This window comes from Nycticebus coucang, chromosome X (assembly GCF_027406575.1).
Source record: "Nycticebus coucang isolate mNycCou1 chromosome X, mNycCou1.pri, whole genome shotgun sequence".
NCBI lineage: Eukaryota > Metazoa > Chordata > Mammalia > Primates > Lorisidae > Nycticebus > Nycticebus coucang.
Window position 1 is genome coordinate 186,044,175 of NC_069804.1, and position 14,738 is coordinate 186,058,912.

The 14,738-nt window shown below is 45.8% G+C and overlaps 3 protein-coding genes across 5 annotated transcripts in view; 2 read left to right on the plus strand and 1 right to left on the minus strand.

The window, feature by feature from the left end:
• The window catches only part of F8 (coagulation factor VIII), a 292,803-nt gene that overhangs the window by 35,250 nt on the left and 242,815 nt on the right, over positions 1–14,738 (minus strand). The gene's annotated exons all lie outside the window — the stretch shown is intronic.
• LOC128577597 (histone H2A-Bbd type 2/3-like) lies at positions 6,570–7,957 on the plus strand. Its single transcript, XM_053579853.1, has one exon. The coding sequence runs from the start codon at positions 7,049–7,051 to the stop codon at positions 7,388–7,390; it is 342 nt and encodes a 113-aa protein (XP_053435828.1). The 5' UTR covers positions 6,570–7,048; the 3' UTR covers positions 7,391–7,957.
• Positions 8,290–10,749, plus strand: F8A1 (coagulation factor VIII associated 1). Its single transcript, XM_053579852.1, has one exon. The coding sequence runs from the start codon at positions 8,414–8,416 to the stop codon at positions 9,542–9,544; it is 1,131 nt and encodes a 376-aa protein (XP_053435827.1). The 5' UTR covers positions 8,290–8,413; the 3' UTR covers positions 9,545–10,749.

The window sequence follows — 14,738 nt, forward strand, 5'->3', positions numbered from 1 at the left end:
AAAGCACGTGTGGCAATTTTATTTGCAGATACAATAGGCTTTAAATCAATAAAAGTAAGGAAAGATAATGATGGTCACTTCTTATTTGTTAAGGGTAACACTCAATATGATGAGATTTCAATTATCAACGTTTATGCACCCAACTAGAATGTGCCTCAATTTATAAGAGAAACTCTGACATGAGCAACTTGATTTCTCCCAGCACCAAAATTGTCAGAGACTTTAACACTCCTTTGGCAGTGTTGGATAGATCCTCCAAAAAGAAGCTAAGCAAAGAAATTTTAGTCTTTTTTTTTTTTTATTTTGTAAGGCTACCACTTCTTTCCTGTCATCCTTAAATCTCTATTTTCTTTTATTTATTTATTTATTTTTTATTTTCAATTTTTTTTTTTTATTGTTGGGGATTCATTGAGGGTACAATAAGCCAGGTTACACTGATTGCAATTGTTAGGTAAAGTCCCTCTTGCAAACTTAACCATTCAGCATTTACATCTAACAGACATCTACAGAACATTTCATTCTAACAAAACTGAATATGTATTCTTCTCATCAGCCCATGGATCATCCTCCAAAATTCATCACATCTAGGTCACAAGTCTAACCTCAGCAAGTTTAAAAGAATAGAAATAATTCCTTGTATTTTCTCGGACCATTATGGAATAAAAGTTGAACTTAGTAACAACAGGAATCTGCATACACATACAAAAACATGGAAACTAAATAACGTTATGCTGAATGATAGCTGTGTCATAGATGAGATTAAGAAGGAAATTACCAAATTTTGGATCAAAACAATAATGAAGATACAAACTATCAGAACCTCTGGGATACAGCAAAGGCAGTCCTAAGAGGAAAATTTATAGCGTTGCAAGCCTTCCTCAGGAAAGATAGGAAGTCAATAACTTAATAGGACATCACAAGCAACTGGAAAAGGAAGAACTTTCCAACCCTAAACCCAGCAGAAGAAAAAAAAATAACTAAAATTAGAGCAGAACTAAATGAAATTGAAAACAAAAGAATCATACAATAGATCAACAAATCAAAGAGTTGGTTTTTTGAAAAGGTCAATAAAATAAATAAACCTTTGGCTAACCTAACCAGAAGTAGAAGAGTAAAATCCCTAATTTCATCAATCAGAAATGAGAAAGGCCAAATAACAACAGACTCCTCAGAAATTCAACAAATCCTTAATGAATACTACATAAAACTCTACTCTCAGAAGTATGAAAATCTGAAGGAAATAGATCAATACTTGGAAACATGCCACCCTCCTAGACTTAGCCAGAAAGAAGTGGAAATGTTGAACAAGCCTATAACAAGTTCTGAAATATCATCAACTATAAAAAATCTCCCCCAAAAGAAAAGCCCAGGACCAGATGGCTTCACATCAGAATTCTACCAAACCTTTAAAGAGGAACTAGTACCTATATTACTTAATCTTTTCTAAAACATAGAAAAAGAAGGAATACTTCCAACACATTCTATGAAGCAAATATCACTCTGATATCCAAACCAGGAAAAGACCCAACAAGAAAAGAAAATTATAGACCAATATTTCTAATGAATATTGATGCAAAAATATTCAATAAGATCCTAGCAAACAGAATCCAACAACATATCAAACAAATTATACACCACGACCAGGTGGGTTTCAAGGATGGGTCCCAAGGATGGTTCAATATACATAAATCCATAAATATAATACATCACATAAACAAATTAAAAAACAAAGAGCATATGATTCTCTCAATTGATACAGAAAAAGCTTTTGACAATATCCAGCATCCTTTCTTGGTCAGAATGCTTAAGAAAATAGGTATAGAAGGAACATTTCTTAAACAGATAGAGGCCATCTACAGCAAACCCACAGCCAATATCGTATTGAATGGAGTAAAATTGAAATCATTTCCACTCAGATCAGGAACCGGGCAAGGATGCCCACTATCTCCACTGCTTTTTAACTATTTCCTAAGAGGAAAATTTATAGCATTGGAAGCCTTCCTCAGGAAAGATAGGAAGTCAATAACTTAATAGGACATCACAAGCAACTGGAAAAGGATACTCTTAAATTGTAATTGTAATGGAAAAGGATACTCTTAAATTGTAATGGAAGTCTTAGCCACCACAATCAGGCAAGAGAAGGCAATCGATAGGATCCAAATAGGACCAGAGGAGATCAAACTGTCTCTCTTCGCAGACGATATGATTATATATCTGGAAAACCCTAGGGAATCAACTACAAAACTCCTAGAAGTGATCAAGGAATATAGTAATGTCTCAAGATACAAAATTAACACTCATAAATCTGTAGCCTTTATATATACCAATAATAGTCAAGGGGCAAAAACAATCAAGGACTCTATTCCCTTTACAATAGTGCCAAAGAAGAAGAAATATCTGGGAGTGTATCTAACTAAGGATGTGAAAGATCTCTATAAAGAGAAGTATGAAACTCTGAGAAAAGAAATAGCTGAAGATATTAACAAATGGAAAAATATACCATGCTCATGGCTGGGAAGAATCAACATTGTTAAAATGTCAATACTACCTAAAGCAATCTACAGATTTAATGCCATCCCTATTAAAGCACCTCTGTCATACTTTAAAGACCTGGAAAAATTAGTACTTCGTTTTATATGGAAACAGAAAAAAACTTGAATAGTCAAGACATTATTCAGAAATAAAAACAAATCGTGAGGAATCATGCTTCCAGACTTCAGACTATAGTATAAATTTATAGTGATCAAAACAGCATGGTACTGGTACAAAAATAGAGAGGTAGATGTATGGAACAGAATTGAAGACCAAGAGGTGAACCCAGACACTTATCATCATTTGATTTTTGATAAGCCTATTAAAAATATAAATTGGGGGAAAGATTCCCTATTCAATAAATGGTGCTGGGTGAATTGGCTGGTGACCTGTAAAAGACTGAAACTGGACCCACACCTTTCTCCTCTCACAAAAATTGACTCTCACTGGTTAAAGGACTTAAACTTAAGACATGAAACTATAAAAATTCTTAGAGAGAGTGCAGGGGAAACACTTGAAAAAATTGGCCTGGTAGAATACTTTATGAGGAGGACATCCCAGGCAATTGAAGCAACATCAAAAATACATTACTGGAATCTGATCAAATTAAAAGGCTTCTGCACTGCCAAGAACCCACTAAGTAAAGCAAGTAGACAGCCCTCAGAATTGGGGAGGATTTTTGCAAGTTATATTTTTGACAAAGGTCTAATAACCAGAATCCACAGAGAACTCAAACTTATTACTAAGCAAGAAACAAGTGATCCCATTTCATTGTGGGCAAAAGACATGAACAGAAGCTTCTCTGAAGAAGACAGGTGCATGCCCTATAGACACATGAAAAAATGCTCATCATCTTTAATCATTAGAGAAATGCAAACCAAAACTACTCTGAGATACCATGTAACTCCAGTAAGAGTAGCCCACATCACAAAACCCCAAAACTATAGATCTTGGTGTGGATGTGGAGAAAAGGGAACACTTCTACACTGTTGATGGGAATACAAGCTAGTATGTTCCTTTTGGAAGGAAGTTTGGAGAACACTCAGGGATGTAAATGTAGACCTGCTGCTTGATCCTGCAATTCCTATTCTAGGTGTATATCCAAAGGACCAAAAATCATTTGGCAATAAAGATATTTGCACCAGATTTTCATTGCAGCTCAATTCATAATTGCCAAGTCATGGAAGAAGCCCAAGTGCCCATCAACCCATGAATGGATTAATAAATTGTGGTATATGTATACCATGGAATACTATGCAGCATTAAAAAATGGAGACTTTACCTCCTTTATGTTTACATGGATGGAGCTGGAAAATATTCTTAGTAAAGTATCTCAGGAATGGAAAAAATATATATCCAATGTACTCAGTACTACTGTGAAACCAATTTATAATAACTTACACTTGCATATGAAAAATGAAACGCAACTATAGCCTAGGATGAAGGAGGGAAGGGGAGGGAGAGGGGAGGGGAGGAGGCTGGGTTGATAGAGGGAGGGATAGTAGGGGGACCACCCCTATGGAGCATATTGCAAATACAAGGTGGATCTATCAGGTGTAGAACACAAATGTCTTAATGCTGTAATTGGGTAAATGAGGTGAAAGCTATGTTGATTAGTAGGATGTAAGCACTCCAATTTGTACAAATAATCGACACATTGAATCCCATAACGGCATAAATGTATTCATGATCTATGTACAAATGACTTAATAAAAAAAATAAAGAAAGAATAAAAGAAAAAAAATTCTATTTAAAATAGCATCAAAAGGAATAAAATACTTGGGAACAAAAATAACCAAGGAAGTGCAAGACTTGTACACTGAAAATTCCAAAACATTATTGAAAGATATTAAAGATGGAGGGGGCAGCGCCTGTGGCTCAAGGAGTAGGGCCTTGGTCCCATATGCTGGAGGTGGTGGGTTCACACCCAGCCCCGGCCAAAAACCACACACACACACACAAAGAAAGATATTAAAGATGATATAAGGAAATGGAAAGATATCCCAGGTTACACCTTAACAAAGAACTTGTCTACATTATCTCCAAGCCAAGGGTTGTGGAAGACTGATGGTAAGAGTAATGGCCTAGGGTATCTGGTGGAAGAAATTTCTCAGCAGCAAAGACTTCAAGTGGTAGAGCTGCTTTTAACACTTTACAATCACATATGGGGGCAAAGGAATGACCTAAAGTTAGAATTTATAATTAAAAGTATACAAATTTGTAAAATTCTCAGCATGTCTATGAGTTAGAGAAGAGCATTTTCAGGAGCGTAATCCAAGTGGGCTGCACAGCAACCATTTGCTAGAGAGATTAGCATGGATTAAAGGGAGCCAGGTGCTAATAGTCAAGACAAAAGGACAAAAGGCCCTGAAGCCATTTCAGATATCTTCAAGGTGCAGCCCCTTCCATCACAGGCCCAGAAGCCTAGAATGGTTCCAGGAGCTAGGCCCAGGTGCAGCTGCCCTGTGCCATCTCAGTATATTTGTCCTGGCATCCTGGTATTCCTGCTGCTCCAGCACCAGCTGCAGCTCAAAAGCCCCAGATGACTGTTGGACCTCTGTTCCAAGGAATGCAAGCAGTAAGCCTTAGTGGCACCAACATTATGCTAACTCTGCAGGTATTCTGAATTTAAGAATAGTGAAGTCCAGGCAGCTTCCACTTAGATTTCAGAGGAGGTATGGGAAAGCCTGGGAGCCCAGGCAGAAGCCTGCCACATTAGCAGAGCCCCTACAGAGGCAATGCCAACTGGAAATGTGGGGTTTGATCCCCCACAGAGAGTACCCAATAGGGCACTGCCTAATGGAGCTGTGGGAGCAGTGCTATCATCCTCAAAAGCCCAGAATTATAGAATCACCAGCAATGTGCAATCTCAGCCTGGAAAAGTCACAGACATTGGATGCCAACTCATGACAACAGCCACATGGGCTGTGCCCAGCAAAGCCATGGGAATAGGTTGCCCAAACCTTGGCAGTTCACCCTTCAAGCCACCGTTCCTTGGATGCAAGACATGAAGTCAAACGTTATTTGGGAGCTTTAAGGTTCAATATTTGCCCTGACATATTTCACACTTGTGTGGTGCCTGTTACCCTTTTCTTTTTGGCCAATTTCTCACTTTTGGAATGATAGTGTTTACCAATGTGTGTTATACCATTGTATCTTTGAGGTAAACAACTTTTTTTTTTTTTAATTTCACAGGTTTCAGCTGGAAGGAACTTACCTTGACTCTCAAATGGGTCTTTGGACTTTGAAGTCACTGCCGGAACAAGTTAAGACTTTGGGGGAATATTGAGAAGGGATGATTGTACAGTAGAACCTCTGTAAGTTGACCACTCAAGTGACTGTAACAATGTGGTCAGCATATGGAGGTGGTCAACATAAGGAACTAGGCCTACTTTACTGATACATACATTTGGTGAATGTCCAGTCTATGAGAATTAGGTCAACTTAAGGAGGTGGTTAGTATAGGGAGGTGGTTAATTAGGGAGTTTCTACTGTAATTTGTATGTGAGAAGGACATGAGATTTGGGGGACCAGCGGCAGAATGCTCTGGCTTGAATATGGTTTGTTGGGCTTCACTGAAACTCATGTCGAAATGTGATTTCTAATGTTGGAAGCAGGGCCTAATGGGAAGTGTTTAGGTCACTGAGGTGGATCCCTCACGAAAAGAATGGTGCTGTACTTGCAGTAATGAACAAGTTCTTGCTCTGTTAATTCCTATGAGAGCTGATTGTTGAAACCAGTCTGGAATCTCCTTGCTCTTTTGTTTCATTTCTTACCATGTGATGTCTGCACATGCTGGTTTCCCTTCCCCTTTTGCCATGAGTGCAATATGTCTGAGGGCTTCACTAGATGCAGGTAATTGTTCCATGCTTCTTGTACAGCCTGGAGAACTGTGAGTCAGAGTCAAACATATCACTTTTCTATATAAATTGACCACTCTCAGGTATCTATTTATAGCAACACCAAAGCACCATCTATAGGGAATGTCTAGAATAGGGAAACCTCTGTGGGCAGAAAGCAGATAAGTGGTAGCCAGGGACTATGGGGAGTGTGGGGTGGGGTGGGGCGTGGCAAGTGGCTGCTTAACGGGCACAGGGGCTTCTTTGGGACGCACTGAAAATGTTTTGGAACTAGGTGGCTGCGATGGCTACCCAACACTGTGAACGCATTTAATGCCACTGAGTCGTACCCACCCTCCTCCCACCCCTCCATCTTTCGCACGATGTCCCCGCCCAGTAGAAAGCGAGAGTTCCCCCAAGGAGAGGGTCCAGGGACCAGGGTACGCCGCGTCCTCTCAGGGCTGCCACAGTCGGTCCAGGCCTGCTTCCGGTGGCCCACGTGGAAGGCAATGACGTCAGCCAAAGCGTGCCGACGTAAGTGCACGCAGCTTGCTCCCCGACCAATGAGGGCCCAGCCCGCCGTTGCGCGGAGACAGAGTAAGGGCCAGTAACCGCTTCTGAGAGCCGTCGAGTCTAGCTAGGCTGAACTGAGGTAGAAGCTGCAGGCCGCGTCCAGCATGCCGGGCAACAAGAGCCGTCGAGGGCGGTCCCGTCATCGTCGGAGTCACCACCGCGGGCGCTCAGCCAGAGCCGAGCTGACGTTCTCAGTGAGCCAGATGGAGCGCCTTCTGCGGAAGGGCCACTATTCCCAGCGGCTGAGCGCCTCTGCTCCGGTTTTCATCGCTGCCATCATCCAGTACCTGACAGCCAAGGTCCTGGAGCTGGCGGGCAACGAGGCCCAGAACTACGGCCGGAGGCGCATCACCCCGGAGCTGGTGGACATGGCGGTCCACAACAACGCGCTGCTTGGTGGCTTCTTCGGGAGCACCACCATCTCTCAGGTCGCCCCGGGGCAGTAGTAGCTGCCGGCCTTGGCTCCTGAGCCTCGTCAGGCCTTGCTTCCGCCAGGCTGCCCATCCGTCCGCCAAGCTGCCCAGCTGCCATCCGTCCTCCCAGCTGACCGTCCGTCCTTCCAGCAGCCGTCCATCCGCCCAGCTGCCGTCCAGACTCTGCCCGTCCGTCCAACCCGCTGCCCGTCCGTCCGCCCTCCCGGCACCAACGTCGCCCCCTCTCTGCCCACCCTCAGCGAGTTTCATTAAATGTTTGCAGAACCTCACGCGTGTGCTGGAGTTTGCGCTGCACAGGGTTACGGGGCTGCCATAGCCGCAGGGAGGGGCGGGTGGCCGGGGCACGGTGGGACTCGGCTGTGGCGCCTAGGAGCAGTGTCCCCCATTGGCAGTGCAAGGTGGCCCTGGGGGAGGGGCTGAGTAGGGTGAGGGGACCGCGGACTCCGCTGTCACCGTCACCGCTGAGCAGGTCGGGGCCTGCCTGGCCAAGGCGCCAGAATGCTGCGGTGATGGGACGGACCTGGAAAGGCTGCCAGGACAGGGGTGGACAGGTGGACGGAGCGGTCGGCGTGCGCTCCGGTGGGCTAGGGGCTTTGCCCAGGCAGGAGGAGTAATGACTACACAGCCCGGAAACACACAAACACGGACTAGGTAGGGGTCAGGCAGGGTCTCGAGTTGGCCGCCTCCAGACAGATGCTATGAGACGCCTTTAGCAACCGAGAGAAACAAGCGGTAACCTAGCAACAGCTGGCGGAAAGACCTGGCCCCAACTGCCTGCCAAGACCCTCTTTTGGAGATTGGCTGACAGACTCGACGTCGGCCAGGCTCCGCCCCAAGGCCCTCGATTTGCATACGCAGCTCACGACCAGGTCGCCCCGCCTCCGGCCCCCGCTCTTTGCATATCACCAGGGCGACGGGGCAGGCCGAGCTCCCCGGCCTGGCGTGGGGAGGCGCAGGGCACGACGCAGCCCACCGAGGGCGCCGCTACGTCCACTGGCTGCGTCAGCGCGTCCGGAAGTGCTTGGGGCGGCAGCGATGGCGGCGGCTATGGCAGCGGCGGCGGCCGCCGCTGGTCTGGGTGGGGGTGCAGGCCCCGGGCCTGAGGCCGGGGACTTCTTGGCCCGGTACCGGCTGGTGTCCAACAAGCTGAAGAAGCGTTTTCTGCGGAAGCCGAACGTGGCGGAAGCCGGCGAGCAGTTCGGCCAGCTGGGCCGCGAGCTGCGCGCCCAAGAGTGCCTGCCGTACGCGGCCTGGTGCCAGCTGGCCGTGGCGCGCTGCCAGCAGGCGCTTTTCCACGGGCCCGGAGAGGCGCTGGCCCTCACTGAGGCCGCGCGCCTCTTCCTGCGGCAGGAGCGCGACGCGCGCCAGCGCCTGGTCTGTCCCGCCGCCTACGGGGAGCCGCTGCAAGCCGCCGCCAGCGCCCTGGGCGCCGCCGTCCGTCTGCACCTGGAGCTCGGCCAGCCGGCAGCCGCTGCCGCCCTCTGCCTGGAACTGGCCACGGCTCTGCGCGACCTGGGCCAGCCGGCGGCCGCCGCCGGCCACTTCCAGCGCGCCTCCCAGCTCCAGCTGCCCCAGCTGCCCCTGGCCGCGCTGCAGGCGCTCGGCGAGGCCGCCTCCTGCCAGCTGCTGGCGCGCGACTACAACGGCGCCTTGGCGGTCTTCACACACATGCAGCGCCTGGCGCGGGAGCACGGCAGCCACCCGACGCAGCCGCCGCCGCCGCCGCCGCCGCCGGGGCCCCAGCCCGCGTTCGGCGGGACACCCGCCCTGCCCGCCGCGCTGCTCCCTCCGAATGCCGCTTCTGCGGCGCCCTCGCCCGCCGCCCTGGGCGCCTTCTCGGACGTGCTGGTCCGCTGCGAGGTGTCTCGCGTGCTGCTGCTGCTGCTCCTGCAGCCGCCGCCCGCCAAGTTGCTGCCAGAGCACGCCCAGACCCTGGAGAAGTACTCCTGGGAGGCTTTCGACAGCCACGGGCAGGAAAGCGGAGGCCAGCTGCCGGAGGAGCTCTTTCTGCTGCTCCAGTCCCTGGTCATGGCTACCCAGGAGAAGGACACGGAAGCCATCAAAGCGCTGCAGGTGGACATGTGGCCGCTGATGACCGCAGAGCAGAACCACCTCCTTCACCTCGTTCTGCAAGAAACCATCTCCCCCTCAGGACAGGGGATCTGATGGTGAATCACATTAACCAAGTGACTTTTTGCCGGCTGTCAAACCTCACGCATCCATGTTTGCATTGGGGAGAAGTAAAAGATGTTCTTCCAGGTTCTGTGTTGTATGTTATCCTATTGTCATCGTAGGAATGTAGTTGACTGATGGGTACCTGTATCCCAAATGCTTATTTCCAAGTACGTTTTCATAGAATCAGAATAGTGGACTAGGCTGCTTAAAAGCCAATTCTACATAAAAATGAGAATCCAATCTCCTTCCTCTTCTCCCCACCCTTCACCGCCTCCTACCCCCATTTTTGTTTCATAGTAACTGTGTCATTTTGCACTGCTCTGTCTAAATGCGACGTGCATAAGCTGTATGATTTCATCATGGCACTTAAATTTCTTAGACGCTAGTATTTCTGTGTCTTGTTGATTACCCGTTTGCTCCCTTGATTCACCTGCACCGGGCCTACACATGGGAGTCATTTTATTCCTTACAACCTGTTGTTGCTGCAGCCGTCAATCCAGGATAAGGCTATTGTAATGCCCCTCACCTGTGGTTTAGATGTACCTCATCTATACAGGGTGACTATCTCACCTGCTTGTCTGGGGCTTGCTCTCTTTCAGTGCCAGGGTGCATTCCTTCATTTGAAATTTATAGTAGGCCTAGTATGTGGGCTAAGGGGGAGCAGTGAGAATCTATGGAGACCATCCATGAGGGAGTCCTTACTCCTATCACTGCAATACAGGTGTGTCCACTGCAACAGTTCCGTCTATTTGTGTGGGAATTCACAGTTCTGACTCTATACCCTAGAGGTATCTGGAATCTACATTGCAACCTTTATTTGCCATAGGGCTCTTGCTGCAACTTTTATTTAACTCAAAAATATAAAATCCGGGTGTAGCTAATTGATTGGTATTGTGTGTGATCACCTGACTGCAAGGCAGTGTCCTGCTGGTTCCTCTAAGGTAAGTTGGTGTTCCATTGTAAAACACTTAAGTTTCTGGTACCCTTTCCTTCAAATGTTACATGCAGTCCAGTTTAGCCATTTTCTTACTGATTGTTTTTACACTTTTGACAGTGATCACATGAACTCTTCAAAATACAACCTCTTAAGTTTTCACCTTTGTGAAAATGCATCCTTTTTGGCTGAAACTACACAGTACTAATCTTTGAGGCTGAGATTTAAGGACCCAGTTGGGGGAAGGTGATTTTTTGTGTTCCTGTTGTTTGGAGGTTGAGGGAGAGGTGTGGAGGGCGGTCACTGTCAGTTAAATACTTCAAAATGGGTGGGGCTTTTAGGGTATCCCTTTCTGCTTCTATTTCTACTTAAATAAGGTGGAAGTAATAGGAAACACAGGAGAGGCCTATCTGAGACAGATCCAGCCACGACTCATCTGTTCTCACGTGGCTGCCAAGGAAGGCTCCTATGGAGCCGTACAGCCCAACCTACTGCTAAAGTGGTAGGGGCGCGTGTTCCTTTACTCTTTGGTTTTTTTTCTGGTACGCTCCTCTCAACCTGGGCAGCAGGCCTGGCCAGTTGCCTTATTCTCTTATGACCAAAGAACTGTCAAGGAGTTAAGGAGCGTTAATAACTCATGAATAATTTTTGGGATTTGGCCTTAAGGAAGAAGTCTTCTTAGGCCTCTGTGTCAGGGAGGTGAGGGAAGGGATAACAAGAGAGTTGGGTATGAGCATATAGGCGTAATTCTAGGAAACACTAAAACTCCTGGTTTCCATTTGCCATTGGCTCATTTCAGTATCTCCCTCAGAAACTTACTGGCAGGCATAACTGGGCCAAGGCCACATTTCAGCTTTCCTGACAGAGTTCGCTTGTAATATATCACTCTGATACCAAAGTTAACACTGATTCCCTACATGCCAAAGACAATTTTTTTTTTTTTTTTTGTAGAGACAGTCTCACTTTATTGCCCTCGATAGAGTGCCATGGTGTCACACAGCTCACAGCAACTTCCAACTCCTGGGCTTAGGCAATTCTCTTGCCTCAGCCTCCCAAATAGCTGGGACTAAAGGTGTCTGCCACAACACCCGGCTATTTTTTTGTTGCAGTTTGGCCGGGGCTGGGTTTGAACCTGCCACCCTCGGTATATGGGGCCGGCGCCCCACAAAGACAAATGTTTTTAACTTGAAAACTGAAGGAGAAAGATCCCTATTATTTAAATGTTCAGACAATTTCAGATTCACAATCAAAATATTTTAAACCGTTGAACATGGAAGCAAGATGGTGGATTAGAGATGGCTTTGTAGTCGTGTGTGGTGAGATTAGGGAGAAAGACTCCAGACATCTCTGGCTTGTGGTCTCTACCCAGAAATAGTCCTTTGAGGGCACAGGGAGTCAGCAGGACACTTCAGGATCCCAAGAGGAAGATGGAAGCAGTTAAAAAGCAGCAAGTACTTGTGTTCAGGCAGAGACTGGCCAGTGCAGCTGCAGTGGGACAATTTGCAGGCAGAGAAGGCCTGCCCTCTGGTTTTTTTTTGGACCTGGGCACTTGGTTGAGTTACATTGAGAGAGTGAGTGAGTGATTTTGAACAGCACCCAGGGGCTGGGACTGAGCCACCAGATGAAGCAGAGCTTTTATTGTTTGGCTGCAGTCCAGGCACTGACATTGTGGGAAAGGTGCCTTGTAGGCTTGGCCCTCAGGGTCCTAGTGTGAGGCCAGTTCTGGTACACCTGATAAGCGGGGCAGCTATTCCTGGGGAGATTTGAGCAACACACGTGGGAAAGCCACTGTGTAGCCAAGGGACATGGTTTGTAAAAGTCGATGTGTGAAAATTAAGTGGGCTGAGTAGAGCTTCATGCTCCCAACCCTGTGGGGACTGAGCAAAGAAGTCAGGAAGACAGGACAGTCTCCTTGGCAAGACAGTGGCTTCCAGTCTCCATCTTATATAGTTGTATCAGTGTTGTGATTAGCATCTCATACCCCAGAAGATCACCTGCTTCCCAGACAATCTACAGCAAGGAAGTATGGAGAATCCTCAAAGAACTCAAATTAGACCTCCCATTTGATCCTTCAATCCCATTATTAAGTGTCTACCCAGAAGAAAAAAATCATTTTATCATAAGGACATTTGCACTAGACTATAACAGCTCAATTTACAATCGCCAAACTGTGGAAACAACCTAAATGCCCACCAACCCAGGATTGGATTAACAAGCTGTGGTATGTGTATGCCACGGAATGCTATTCAGCCATCAAAAAGATGAGACTTTAGATCTTTTGTATTAACCTGGATGGAGGTGGAACACATTCTTCTTAGTAAAGCATCACAAGAATGGAGAAGCAAGAATCCAATGTACTCAATTCTAAAATGAAGGCAGTAGATGATCTGCCTTCATAGATACAAAGTATGGGGTAGGGGAACGAAGGAGAGGGGAGAAGGAGGGGAATAAGAGGTCACAGTGTATAGGACACAATTATAAGAGGGACTTTACCTAACAAATGCAATCAGTGTAACCTAATTCTTTGTACCTCAATGAATCCCAAACCATAAAAAAAGACTGTGAGTAGTATATACTCTGAAACCTTTACCTTTCCCATATAATTTTCTTTTGAACCAAATAATATTTTCCTAATTATATAAAAAAAGTAAACTATTCAACATGGTGGCAGTGAAGTAGTGATCCTTGAAGGGTGTTGGGGTTCTCTCCATATTGACAAATACTGCTTATGAAAGAATATTTTATATGTGGATGGTACAAAGACATAGAAACATTTCAGAACCCCTACATTGGAGGAAGATGATCAAGACTGAAATTAGTCAATTTAGGCAAGCTCTGGGACCCAAAGGGTTCTGCTACTAGAGATTAATGTTTACTCCCAAGGCTTCTCTCCTGCCATTAGAGTAGACTGGCAGTCTACAAACTTTTTCTGTAAGGGGCCAGATAGAAATATGTTAGTCTTTACAGGCCATGAATAATCTCTGTTGCATGCTCCTGTCTGTTTGCTTGTATTTTCAATCTTTAAACACGTAATAGCCATTCTTAACTCACAGTCCTTACAGAAGCAGACTGCAGGCCAAATTCGTGGGCTATAGTTTTCCTGCCCCTGGATTAGAGCCCAGAACGTAGTGATTTCTCAATGGCCATTTATTAAAGGAATAAATCTCATCTCAGAGTGGTTAATAAATAGGTAATTTATCCTTTTTTTTTTTTTTTTGAGACAGAGTCTCAGTATTTTGCCCAATGCTACAGTGTCATGGCATCATAGATCACAGCAACCTCAAACTCTTGGGCTCAAGCAATCCTCCTGCCTCAGCCTCCTGAGTAGCTGGGACTACAGACAGCAGCCACAATGCCTGGCTATTCTTTTGTTGTCGTTGTTTAGCAGGTTTTGAATCCCCCAGCCCTAGTGCATGTGGCTGTTGCCCTAACCATTGAGCTACAGGCGCCAAGCCTGGCAAATCAATTTTTCATGAATATGGAGAAGTTAAACAATGTTGGCAAATTAGATCTAGCTAAGTTTTAAACAATTACTAGACGTGACTGAGGAACCTTTTCCCTGGAATGTAGCACAGTTACATTCAATGTGTGCTGGGGCCCTCTTGTGGTGGCTTGTGAAAGCCAACTGTACACTTTTCTCAACTCTGCATTCCATGACATCACATATGTAGCTTGAAGTAAGGCATGATGGGAGTGTTATTTATATCATGGAAATCAGCAAATTTTACAAATCAAGGCCCTTTCTCCCTAACCGCCCTTCACTTTTCCCCTGAGTTGGTTGGTTGTCACTTGCTAGCATACTATTGAGAGGAAATGTGATTATGTGAAAGACACCAGAAAAGTATATGATAAAACTCAGCTGTCATCCCAAATAAAGTAGGAATGGAAGGAAACTTTTAAAACATGATTAAAAAGTATTTGTTTGAAGGCAGCACCTGTGGATCAAAGGAGTAGGGCACCGGCCCCATATACAGGAGGTGGCGGGTTCAATCCCAGCCCCGGCCAAAAACTGCAAAACAAAAAACAAAACAAACAAAAAAAAAACCCCAGCATTTGTTTGAAACTAACTAAACAATATATTAAATAGTGATACATGTGACACGTTCCCATTAAATTTAGGAACAAGATAGGCTTATTTGTGTGTGTGTGTGTGTGTGTGTGTGTGTGTGTGTGTGTGTGTGTACCTCAATCACAGAAACATTTAGGGTGATTGCTGTTTCCTGTTTACCAGGCTGGTTAGCACCAAATACT